General features: G+C 39.7%; 1 protein-coding gene across 3 annotated transcripts in view; it reads right to left on the bottom strand.

The window, feature by feature from the left end:
* Positions 1 to 13,253, bottom strand: part of CREBRF (CREB3 regulatory factor) — a 65,110-nt gene that overhangs the window by 40,312 nt on the left and 11,545 nt on the right. For all 3 annotated transcript variants that reach the window (XM_049874325.1, XM_049874327.1, XM_049874326.1), the window contains exons 2-3: positions 4,692 to 4,883; positions 2,363 to 2,488 (exon numbers count right to left, since the gene is read on the bottom strand). In XM_049874325.1, coding sequence (XP_049730282.1) covers positions 2,363 to 2,488; positions 4,692 to 4,700 — 135 coding nt within the window. In that variant the 5' untranslated portion in view covers positions 4,701 to 4,883. The remainder of the gene's footprint in view (positions 1 to 2,362; positions 2,489 to 4,691; positions 4,884 to 13,253) is intronic.

Here is a 13,253-nt window from a genome sequence, read left to right as displayed (position 1 = left end):
AGATTAATACAGAACTCTTTAAGAGATCAGGCAAAACACAAAACAAGCCAAGGAACACAGAGACATGGGATTAGAGAAACTTAACAAGATCAGAGAAGAACATAATGAAAAATTTAATAGCCTCCAAAAATCCATAGTGAGACAGCAAACAGAAATTCAGAAGATTAACAATAAAATTTCAGAATTAGATAACTCAACAGAAAGTCATAGGAGCAGAACTGAGAAAATGGAAGTCAGAATTTGTGAGACTGAGAGGCCTCACGCTAACTGATTTTAGAACCTATGATACCACCACAGTTATCAGAACAGCCTAGTACTGGTACAACAACAGATACATAGACCAATGGAACAGAATTGAGAATCCAGACATAAATCCATCTACATATGAGCAGCTGATATTTGACAAAGGCCCAAAGTCAGTTAAATGGGGAAAAGACAGTCTCTATAACAACCAGTACTGGCATAACTGGATATCCATCTGCAAAAAAAATGAAACAAGACCCACACCTCACATCACTCACAAAAACTAACTCAAAATGGATCAAAGACCTAAATATAAAATCTAAAACGATAAAGAGTATGGAAGCAAAAATAGGGACAATGCTAGGAGCCCTAATATGTGGCATAAACGATATACAAAACATTGCTAACAAAGCACAAACATCAGAAGAGAAACTAGATAACTGGGAGTTTCTAAAAATCAAACACCTATGCTCATCCACAGACTTCACCAAAAGAATAAAAAGATTACCTACAGACGGGGAAAAAGTTTTTAGCTATGACATTTCCAATCAGTGTCTGATCTCTAAAATCTACATGATACTGCAAAAACTCAACAACAGAATTAGTGAGATTGAAGATAAAGCACTTTACACCAACATATTTGAGGAAAAATCAGATAAAAGAATCTAAAAAATGAAGAAACTCTAAGCATTATGTGGGACTCTTACCAAGAGAAAAAAACCTATGAGTGATTGGAGTACCAGAACAGGCGGGGATAACAGAAAATACAGAGAGAACTGTTGAAGATCTGTTGGCAGAAAACTTCCCTGATATCGTGAATGATGAGAAGATATCTATCCAAGATGCTTATCGAACCCCACACAAAACAGATCCCAAAAGAAAGTCACCAAGACATATTATAATCAAACTTGCCAAAACCAAAGATAAAGAGATAATTTTAAGAGCAGCTAGAGATAAACAAAAAGTCACCTACAAAGTAGAGTCAATAAGACTAAGCTCAGACTACTCAGCAGAAACCATGTAGGCAAGAAGGCAATAAAGGAAAAAAATTTGCCAGCCAAGAATTACATATCCAGCAAAACTGTCTCTCAAATATAACGGCAAAATTAGGACACTTCCCGATGAAAAGAAGTTTAAGAAATTTGCAAAAACCAAAATAAAATTACAAGAAATACGAAAGGGAGTCCTCCAGTTAGAAAACCAGTAACATCAGATAACACCCCAAGACTAGAACACAAGACATAGCAACCAAATATCAACAACAGTGAGTCTCTGATGGAGGAGGAGAAAAGTGGCATGCAGAGCTCAAATTCACATAAAAAGACCAGACTTAATGGTCTGACTGAGGCTAGAAGAACCCCAAAGGACATGGCTCCCGGGCTCTCTACTAACCCAGAACTAAAACCATTCCCAAAGCCAACTCTTCAGACAAGGATTAAATTTTCTTTTTTTTTTTATGAAATATAAAATAATACTTGTGAAGAGTGTGCTTCTTAGTTCAAGTAGATACACGAGACTAAATGAACAGCTCCCGTCTGGAAGCGGGATGAGAAGGTTGGGATAGGAGCTGGCTGAATGGACACGAGAAACCCGGGGTGGAAAGAGGTAGCATGCATTATAAGGATTGCAAATAGGGTCACATAACAATACATGTATAAATTTTTGTATGAGAAATTAACTTGAGCTGTAAACTTTCACCTAAAACTCAATTTAAAAAATATATATATTTTTTAAAAATACGCAATAAGTGTGTTCAGATATTGCTTGGAATTGCTATTTTTGTCTGACATTCTCTACGTCATACCCTTGACCCTAAACGTGTTCGGCGTTATCACTAAATTTTCCAGCTGAAAAGTCTTTTAGCAGTTTGGCATGTAAATGAGATGGATTCCTGTTCTCCTCATCAGAAACTGGACTTAAATATATTAGATAACCTTTTCTCTTGTTATTTCCAATGGGGTCATACATTCTTTCAAAATCACTAGAATTATACTTGCAAGAATGAAACTTAATTTAATCACACCCCTTTTTGTTTTCAGACATCTATACATTAAAAAAACCTACCATGCAACTTTTACCCCAAATCAACTAAAGCAGAATCCAAGGAAATGTTACTTACCAGTTCATACATGAAATCTGGATCTGAACTATTCGCTAAAAGATCTGTGCTCATCAGAGTCTGTTCTGAAAAGGTGTGGCTTCGAAAGGCATCCCCGAAAGGCGGATCCATTCCGCTTACACTAGGCTACAACAGAGTCATTTTAATTTTAGAAAGTTAGACTAATTCAAGACCGATTTTACTGCACAGGAGCCCCACCTTCAAACCCCACAAAGTAACTTATTATTTTCAGAGAACAATTCTGCATTTTTTCTACTGTTTAGTACATGAGAGTTTTAACTAGCATTAAACTGTAGACTCATATTAGGAAAATAACAAAAATACATTAAAAACAGAAGCAGAAATACATAGTAGCATTAGTTTATAACATCTAACTTCTAGAAACAAAAGCTTATTTAGCCACAGTGGCAAGATACAGCACCTAAGTGTACTTTTATTTAGCTATATAACATTTCTTCAAATTGCTCTCTTATTGATATTCTGTTTTCACTCCCTAAGGTGAAGAATCTGTGCCATTCCCTAGAGTACACAGAGGTAGCAAATCAGGCTCATCTCACAACTAAGGAGAGTCTACCGTCTTACTTCCCAAAACAAGGCGGAAGACAATTTGGGTATCTCTAGCAAGAAGTCCCAATAACCCAGTGGTTAAGAGCCACGGCTGCTAACCAAGAGGTCGGCAGTTCGAATTCACCAGCTGCTCCTTGGAAACCCTATGGGGCATCTACTCTGTCCTACAGCATTGCTATTAATCGGCATCAACTCAACCACACGGGTAAAAGTCCAATAAATGCCTCTGTGAATGTGATGGAGACAGGGCCAGAAAAATACCCCAAAATCTCCTGGGTGAGACCAAAAATTTGGGCATGAGCTCAGTAGACTTAACTCTGAGAAAGATACAACCTACTCTATAATAAGTAAAATTTAGAAAAAAAGACTCAGCACCCAGAGTTAATGCTTCTTCTTCTCTTTATCTCCTCCTTCCATTTCAACATCTACACAACTTACTCCAGAGTCAAGTCAGGGGTCACACTCCTGAAGTGGCTCAAACAACAGGAAGGCCTCACTTTGCAGTCTAACTTGGATGAAGGAAGAGAATATGAAAGAATAAAATTTCTCTCTTTGCCTTTCTGTTCTTCTTCTGCAAGTTTCTACAGAAACGAAAGACTACTTATTTATATTTTTCTTTTCTACTTGTTTATATTCTCTATTCATGTACCTTCTACCTACCACAGATTTGCCTTTTTACACACTTTCACATCATGCTTTTCTTCATTTGTCCTCCACATCCCAACCTTTTCTTTCTCTTATTTTCCCTAATCCTCCAGGCTGCATGATTTTTCTTCTAAGAGAAATTTAGTTTGAAGGAGTAGGTGTTTTATAGCCTTAAATTCAAGTACTCAATGAATGCCAAATAAACCTTGGTGGGATGGTGAGGGAAGGATTCTAAAAGGGAATATGTAGTCCATTTCGCACAGGGGCTGGGCTGAAGGTAGGCCTCTGGTCTGTCTAATGTCAGCTAGCAAATCTCCTTTCTTGCCCTCTGCTGCCTGCCTCCTTGAGTCACTAGATAGTCAGCCCCAGCTGCTTATTGATCTCCTCTGTCCAAGGCTAGCTCTGGATGTCCCCGCATGAAGCTGCTTAAGAGTCCCTGCCCTCTCATTTCTAGGTCTCTCCTTAGGACTGAAAACAAAGAGAGAGAAGCAAGAGCTAACCACTGGAGAAGGAAGCGAAGGGGTTTGGAGATACAGAGTGGGGGGACTAACAGCACTTCTTGTTTCAGCGATTGCCTTAAACCCAAACTGATCAATTCAAAATAGTCACCACAAGATAGATACAATCGTTTTTACACGTTTTGTAGAATATGTATGTACACAGAGAGAGAGAGAGAGATTGGCATATTGAGACACATATATACATTGAAGTCCCTCAACATTTCCTCTTAACTACTTCTAAGTTCAGCTGGCATAAATGGAGGAGTTGGGAAATAGGAAGAAGACAGATGAGATAAAAACAAGATTTCTGAGGCAGATGAATTGTCAGGGGAGCTGGTTTAGTCCCCATAAAGCCAGCAGATATGTCCACCTTCTTACCTACTTTTCATTCACTATGCTCCCTGTGTCAACCTCATTAAACATCAAAGCTATAGCAAAGGAGGAAACAGAAGAGAACAGAAATAGGAAGGACACGTACTCAAAACTAGCTGAGACCAGTAATAAAATGTCCTAAAAATGTAGTACATCAGGTTGTGCGGAGCTTACAGCCCAATGGTACTGACTGACCTTCTGCAGTGGGAAAATACGGAAGTTTGCACCTTCTCTCTATGACTTACCTGAGGCATTTCCAAGCCCAGATCCTGTGAGTCCAATTCCAAACTTCTTTTTTTTTTTGTTTGTAAATTCCTTTCCAGCTTTACTTTTAATTTCAGGATCAAAGATGATTTTCACAATATGTGTTAAGTTTCCTCAGAATGCCTTTAATTTAACTGCTTCAATCTCCACTTCTTTAGTAATTCTGTATGAATCTATCAAACAACAACAGACAGTAACTTCACTGAGCTCCATTAAAAACAAGTTGACCTTTTAAAACCTTTCAAAAACTACATTAACAATGAACACTTTAGTAAGTCTCGTGGCTGCAATATCAAGAATTTGGTCAGTCTTAGTTCCTATTATTTTCAAATTCATCATTCCTCCCTTGTTTGTTTCTAATATAAGGCTGGTCAATTACCAATTAAATTGGCAATGTTTTAAAAAGACATCCTGACAGAATTAACACAGGCTTACGGTTCTTGTGATCTGAAAGAAGTGTTATACTTAAAGTAAAACTCTCATTCCTTTCTTTTCTGTAGGACAGAAAGTAATGTCTCGACATTTAATTCGATTTAGTGTATGTATAATCATTACTACTAAATTAACCTAGATTTTAAAGCTCTCATAAATCTAGATGAGTAATGAATATAATAGAAGAATTTAGCATATTTTCTACATTAAACAAAGTCATATTCTTAATGATGTATATGGACATTATTCTTTGAGTTTTAAGTAAAAGTTGGCCTTGAACTAGGGATTAGTCCAGTAAGTTTTTAGTATCTGTATGTCGAGGGGAGAAGTGGGGATGAGGATTATGTTACAGAGTGGTTGCAAGGATTAAATCAAAGAGTGGTTGTAAATCGCTAGCCTTAGCCTAGTAGGGACTTCACTTAGTTCCCTTTCCCTCTTCTGTGAAGACTTCATCAGGAAGAACTGAATGACTATACCCACTTTATTTTCTCTCCTAGACCAGTGGTTCTCAAAGTCTGATCTCTGGACCACCACCACCATCAGCAGGAACATCAACCCGGATATCTGCTGGAAATGCAAAATCTTGGGCCCCAGCCCAGACCTATGAAAGCAGAAAGACTTCAGTATTTCAGTACTATTCTGGGGGTGCGGCCCAGCAATCTGTGTTTTAAGAAGCCCTCCAGATGATTTTTATCCTTCATAGCATTTGAGAACCACTGCCCTAAACTGAACTCACTCTCATTCAATCTAGATGCAGTATCATTTCTTAAAATTAATGGACATAGCCAGTTTAAACTGACCTGCCTTCTGTGGTTAACATATTCTCTGGGATAGAAGCTTGGAGTGTTACATTATTTCGCTTTCAAAGGCTTCTTGTTGAACAAATAAGAGATAGTCAACAAGGGACTGGATGACTGTTCTGCTTAACTAGGTTAACAAATTGACTACAATTTTTGTTTCCTGGATCTTTGCTGGGCTCTCCCCTCTGGTGGGCTGTCATTTTGGGCTCGCTGGCCAAACCTAGGGAACACTGTCACGTACCCAGCCTGGGCCTAGAAACAACTCCATGGCTCAATCCAGTGCCGCCCTCGAATGAGATTGATCCCTGCCCCTGCCAAAGGCCCGTTCTTGCCCAGCATCTCATGTAACCTCAAGCTCTGGTCCCACTGCTTGTAGGCCGTCTCGGCCCCAACTCTTCCTCTGACTCCTGTGAAAAATCAGGCCAGCCACTTTTTCTAGACTTATAACTTAGGCCCCCAAATGGCATCTGGTTCAAGTCATACATTCAATAAAGTGGACCAGTGTACTTCTAGTCTATAACCTGGATCCGGGAGAAGAGTTTGATATCCTCTAAAGCCTAGAAACACTCTCTTACTAGCAACAGAGCTGAAGTTAAGTTCTAGTCAACATATATGTACTGGCATCTACTAAAGACACCACCTACCAACAGCTTGGTTTAGCAGGGAAACACTGGACAGAAGGAGCTAAGTTCTAGTCACAGCTATTACTTGCAAATTATACAACACTGCGTGAGTCAATCTTTCGAAGCCTCATTTTCTTCATCTCTCGAAAGAAAACAATAGTATTTTCTCATGGCTACCGAGTTTTCTAAGCCATAAAACTTCCATTCAAATGTAACTATTTCTTTTTAAAACTGTTTAAACACTTAGAATTAAAACAAGCCCTGGTAGCGCAGTGGTTAAAGCATTCGACTGCTAACTGAAAGATGGGCAGTTCAAAACCACCAGTGGCTCCACGGGAAAAAGATGTGGCAGTCTGTTTCTGCAAAGACTGGAAACCCTGTGGGGTCGCTATGAGTGGGAATCAAATTGATGGCAGTGGGTTTTGGGGTTCACTTAACAGTAAGCAAAAAGAGCACTTGTTTGGGAGATAGGAGATGTGGGTTCTAGTTTTAATCCCATAATTAAAACAAAACAGCCTTATGAATTGGAGCAAGTTACTTAATTTTTACCTTAGCTCCCACATCCGAGGAATAACAACTCTTAAGTATGTAACAGGGATGTTATGAAAATAAATGAGATACTAAATTAGGATGCAGTAATAAAACAGATTTGGAAAGGTGATTATCATCCATAGATGGGTTAGGTATATTTCGCTAATACTTTCTTTGTCCCATAGCTGGTCCAGCTCAGAAACTCAACATCTGTAACAGCTGTTGGAAACAAAGGGCTGAATGTTCTAAAGATGCCAATTTTCAAACAGAATTATCCATCATGTAAAGGGTTGGGCTCATTCACCTGGGTAATGAAGCACCTTAGTTGCTTCTCCTAGTCTCTCAAGTAGCAGTACATAGGATGGGGTTGGGGGAATCTAACCCAAGCAGTAGGACCCCATTTTGGTGATAAATTAACTCATCCTATCTCTAAAACTAACAACCCAAATTCACAACAAACTATCTTCATCCCCAATGTTTCATATCCCTTTTCCAGAAATGCTTAGTACCAATCCAAGCATTTATTGTAAAACAACCATGAAGAACAAAAATGCCCATCCAAAAGTGGAAGAAAAGAAAAGAATAAAGGCTTCTATAGAAATTACCATTACATAGCATCTTCCATAATGATACTTTGCTCCAAAGCTGCACCCTATGCCAAGGAACCATCAACGAACGGCTAATAAGTAATAATGCTTAAATGACTAAATAGCACTGAGGAGAAAGGTGTGTAATAATTTTTCAGGACGCCTTCACACTTCTTTGGGCTCAAGAATATCCACATTTTACTCAAAGCTTTGATATTAAAGTACATAAAAAACAATGATCTAATTTCCCAACCAATGTATGACCTGAGTAAGATTTGTTCCAAGGAATGTTTATTCAACAAACAAAAGGGTTGTGAAGTTTGAAAAACATACACTGAACAAAACTGTTAAGCTTCCTTTAATTCTTCTTCAGGACTTCTTGGGAAGTTTAACGTGCTGATGTGCATTATAAATCACGAGTAGGTGGACACAGCACATCCCATTTCCCAAACCTATTTGATCATAAAATCCTCCTCCACCCCCTATCTTTCAGACTAATGCTTCTTTGGAAAAAGTAGGGAAAAGACTAAATTAATTCCTTTTGTTTGTAGCACTGGCTCACCAGTTCCCAATAAACTTTTGTGAGTTTTTCAAGGGAGAGAGGACTGTAGTCTATCAGAAATATTTACCACTAGATTTTCTGTACCTAGGCTCATTCAAAAAAAATCAACAATAGCTCATAAGCACAGGAAAAGAACTCCTGTAACAAATAACTAGCTTTCTGAAGCAGTCAGTTAGAGCAAATGATTGATGTACAAGCAGCAATGGTACCACTTGAAGACCATCAGTTTCAATCTCTCATAGTCCTTTCTACCAGGTGCCACCCTAGATAAAACCATTTAATCATATACTGATTAATCACATACTGAGGCTTACTATACATGCTTCAAGGATTGGAGGAAGATTCATTAACAGCCTGTGTTATACACATGACACAACCTTACCTGCTGAAAGTGAAGAGGACTTGAAGCACTTACTGATGAAGACCAAAGACCACAGCCTTCGGTATGGATTACACTTCAACATAAAGAAAACAAAAATCCTCACAACTGGACCAATAAGCAACATCATGATAAACAAAGAAAAGATTAAGGATGTCAAGGATTTCATTTTACTTGGATCCAAAAGCAACACCCATGGAAGGAGCAGTCAAGAAATCAAAAGACACACTGCATTGGGCAAACCTGCTGCAAAAAACCTCTTTAAATTGTTGAAAAGCAAAGATGTTACCTTGAAGACTAAAATGTGCCTGACCCAAGCCATGGTATGTATTTTCAATTGCCTCCTACGCATGTGAAAGCTGGACAATGAATAAAGAAGACTGGAGAAGAACTCATGCCTTTGAATTGTGATGTTGGAAAAGGATACTGAATATACCATGGACTACCAAAAGAACAAACAAACCTATCTTGGGAGAAGTACAACCAGAATGCTCCTTAGAAGCAAGGATGGTGAGACTTTGTCTCACATACCTTGGACATGTTATCCATGTTATCCATGGATCAGTCCCTGGAGAAGGACATCATGCTCAGTAGAGGGTCAGCAAAAAAGAAGAAAACCCTCAATGAGATGGACCAACACAGTAACTGCAACAATGGACTTAAACATAACAATGGTTGTGAGGATGGCTCAGGACCGGGCAGTGTTTCGTTCTGTTGTACATAGGGTTGCTATGAATTGGAACTGACTCAATGGCACCTGACAATATACATGCTAAGGAGTCTCTGGGTGGCGCAAATGGTTAAGTACTTGGCTACTAACTGAAAGACTGGTGGTTTAAATCCACCCAGAAGTACCTTGGAAGAAAAGCCTGGCAATCTGCTTCTGAAAGAGCAAAGGCACTGAAAATCCTATGGAGCACAGTTCTACTCTGATATACATGGGTCTGCCATGATTCAGAACAGACTCTACAGCAACCGGTTTGGTGATTTTTGGTTTTTTTGTATGCTAGGCAAGGCAACAGGTAAAGCAAGATAATAGGAATACTCAGAGGACCTCTTACCAAAACTTAAACCACTAATCCTAACTGTAAAAGCCAAACCAAGAGCTGACTAGGGTGCCCTAGGCAGCTCACATACATATCCAAGGGCTCTTAAACCATGCTCCTTCTCAGTTTGAAGGTTTCAGCTGATCCCTGAAAGTGCACATATTTTTTAAAAGTTCATATAAAAAAAATAAATTTCTTTATAATGAGAATATCTTATGAACAAGCAGATACATGATGACCACAATCCCTGCAGCTCCCCTTTTATATGGAACTGGCATAAACGAAAAAAACCAAACCCAGGGCCGTCAAGTCGATTCTGACTCATAGCAACCCTACAGGACAGAGTAGAACTGCCCCATAGAGTTTCCAAGGAGCACCTGGCAGATTCAAACTGCTGACCCTTTGGTTAGCAGCCGTAGCACTTAACCACTACGCCACCAGGGTTTCCATGGAACTGGCATAGGACACAGCTAATATGAGAGGGTCAACAGTTTGTTTATATGCCCCTTTCAGTAACTCAAGGGAACTGGCTCCTCACAATGGTAAGAAGCACTTCCGGGTCACCCAACATTCATCAGGATAGATGTCAAAATTGTCGTTAAGAAATGCCAAGAAAATAGCAAGATTCGTGGCGTAACTTGAAGAATGTAATCAACGTCACTGAACTGTACATGTGTAAATTGTTGAACTGGTGTTTGCTGTGTCTATTTTCACCACAATTTTTTAAAAACTGCCAATATATTTACAGATAGATAGATGGCTGTCACTGAGTCAACTCTGATTCATGGCAACCTTACGCACAGTAAAATGAAATGTTACCCAGTCCTGCGTCATCCTCAGGACTGTCATGTTCGAGTTCATTGTTGTGGCTACAGTGCCCATTCCTCTTACCAAGGGTCTCCCTTGCCCTCGCTGGCCCTTTACTTCACCAAACATGATGTCCTCCTCCAGCAAATGATCCCTCTTGATGATGCGTTCAAAGCAAGTCAGATGATGTTCTGCTTTAACCCATAAGATTTTCATTGGCTAATTTTCAGAAGTAGATCACCAGGCCTTTCTTCCTTGTCTGCCTTGGTCTGAAAGTTCTGATGAAATCTGTCTACCATGAGTGACCCTGCTGGTATTTTAAATAACAGTGGCATAGCTCCCAGCCAGTTTCACAGCAACACTCAAGCCAAAACAGAATGACAAGCAGACAGATTGGTGAGGGAATACATTTACACTCTTATATAATTTATCTACTGTGGTTTATTTTGATGTTTTTTAATCTTTGCTGGTTCATGCTCATCCTTTCTTTCATGTGGGCAGAGTTCTTGATGCCCTATCTGTAAAACAGTACCAGATTCACAATTCTAATTTAATCCCCAGTAAAATTAAAACAAAAGAAGAAAACACTGACTTGATAATGCAAAAGTTTATACAATGTGTATACCACAGGGACTTGCCTGTTTGTCAAGAAAGACATTTATTGGTTTGCCCAAGCTCGTTAGCTGAGCATAACCCATCTACCACGCGTTCCACCTAGCCTTCTATACACCGTATGTCCCTCTCAACCATTCCTTCCTTTCTCAAAACTACTTTACTCTGCAAAACTATCTTTCGGATCCTTACTAAGTCAAGCCACTACCTGTTCCATGGTACAGCAGAAATCTGAGATCCTTAAACCTCCAAACCACTGAGGAAGCAGAGGACAGGGGGTGTGTGGGTGGGTGTCTGTGGGTGTGTGTGCGTGTGTGTAGGGGGAATGAGGGGGCCAAGTTCTCCCCTTTATTATGTACTATAAATCTTGTAAACACAATTCAAGGTGAATCACTATTCTTCATCTTCTAGTAAATCTCTAGAAAACAGGCAAGTAAATTTCAAACTCAATGGATATAGTTTATGTCAGGAATTATTTTAAAAAACCAAACCCAGTGCTGTCGAGTCGATTCCGACTCATAGTGACCCTATAGGACAGAGTAGAACTGCCCCATAGAGTTTCCAAGGAGCACCTGGCGCATTTGAACTGCCGACTTTTTGGTTAGCAGCCGTAGCACTTAGCCACTACGCCACCGGGGTTTCCTTATTAAGAAAAGACCCTCATTATTTACATTCCAAATCTGCTGCTACTACTCTTTAAGGATGGAAGACAGGTGAAGATGTCTTCTCCCTCAGCCTGGGTAAGAAAAGATAACCGTCCTAGCCAAAGCAGTACTTACCACGACCTTATAAACATACGAGGTCCTTCTGTGATATCACCGCAAACTTTCTATCCCAAGATCAATCTAATTAATAGTCTCCTCTTTTGCCTCTCTCACTCAGAGAGTTTTAAAAATATGGGGGTTGAATTCAGTTTGCCAAAAAAAAAAAAAATTAATTAAAACCAGATTTTACTGAGAACCCGAGGAGCTAAGATACTAAATCTCAAAAATGATCTCCACTTAGATACACTCTTGGAGGAAGACACGAGACCTCTCAGAATTTTGCTTGATTTCTTTCCAAAGGCTCTGCCCAAGTCTAATATTTGGGCTGCAAAGACAGCAAGTGGTAGCTTATGAAAACCCCTTGGGAACCAATAAAACCATTCAAGCAGGTCCCTAGATCACTCTGAGTTGAATGGGAAGCGTAACTTTTTATTTCTGAACATTAACAACTACAAATGTTGGGGTTTTCTGCAGCCTTTATACCTGTCAGCTAAGTTGTTCAGAGCACAAGAATAAGAGCAGTGGAACAGTTTCAGACAGAACCAAAGACTGCAGTTCTAACCCCCGCCCCCCTTGGTTACCACCGGAGACAAAATCTTCACACTTTGCATTTGTGCAGCTGTTTACAAATTACAAAGCACATCACTCTACCCTGTCATCTGATAAAACAACATGAGGATTTTCATAAAATAACTTGGTGAAGAAGTCAGGGTAAGTATCAGCATTAGCATCACTCCCTACCCCGTCTAGCCCCTTTCACATTATTTTTAAAGAGTTTAGCAAGGATAACAGATTTGTCTAAGGCCATTCAGTAAATGAATGCTGCCATGCAAAGCTATCAGCACAGAGACCATCTCTACTCTTCAGTGCCTCAAAGATCATCTCTAGGGGACTCCCAAATCCCCACCTGCAGCCTCGACAGGTAAGGGCAGGAGATCCACAGCATGGCACCTCCCCATTCAAACTTTCCTATTCTATCAATAGTGCCATCACTCTCTGTCACCCAGGCGTGAAACGCTGATCTCAGCCTTAACTCTCTTCTTCCCCCTCCCCACTCGCTTTGTTAAATCATGCCATTCTCTTGAACAAACTACGCACTGGCCACTTACTGGTACCCAGCACACGTCCATGTTTAATTTCGCCCTTCCCACTTTCTTGACCCTTACTTGGCCCTCGTCTTCTCATATTTACCATTCCAATATTTGCCCCACCGATCTTCCTGTCTCCAGCCTCTCCCTCTCTTACGCCCTACCATAAGATTATCCTCTTTAAACCACCACCACATGTGAGCACTGTGCTCATAAGTCACCAACAACTCCTAAACATCTCCTGGGCAATATCTGAAATACTCGAACACAATGAAACTATCTTTCCAACTCCATCTTCCACTTAACACTAAT

Source organism: Elephas maximus, chromosome 2, assembly GCF_024166365.1.
Source record: "Elephas maximus indicus isolate mEleMax1 chromosome 2, mEleMax1 primary haplotype, whole genome shotgun sequence".
Classification (NCBI taxonomy): domain Eukaryota; kingdom Metazoa; phylum Chordata; class Mammalia; order Proboscidea; family Elephantidae; genus Elephas; species Elephas maximus.
Note: the sequence above shows the minus strand (reverse complement) of the source record. Positions and strands in the feature narration are given on the sequence as shown.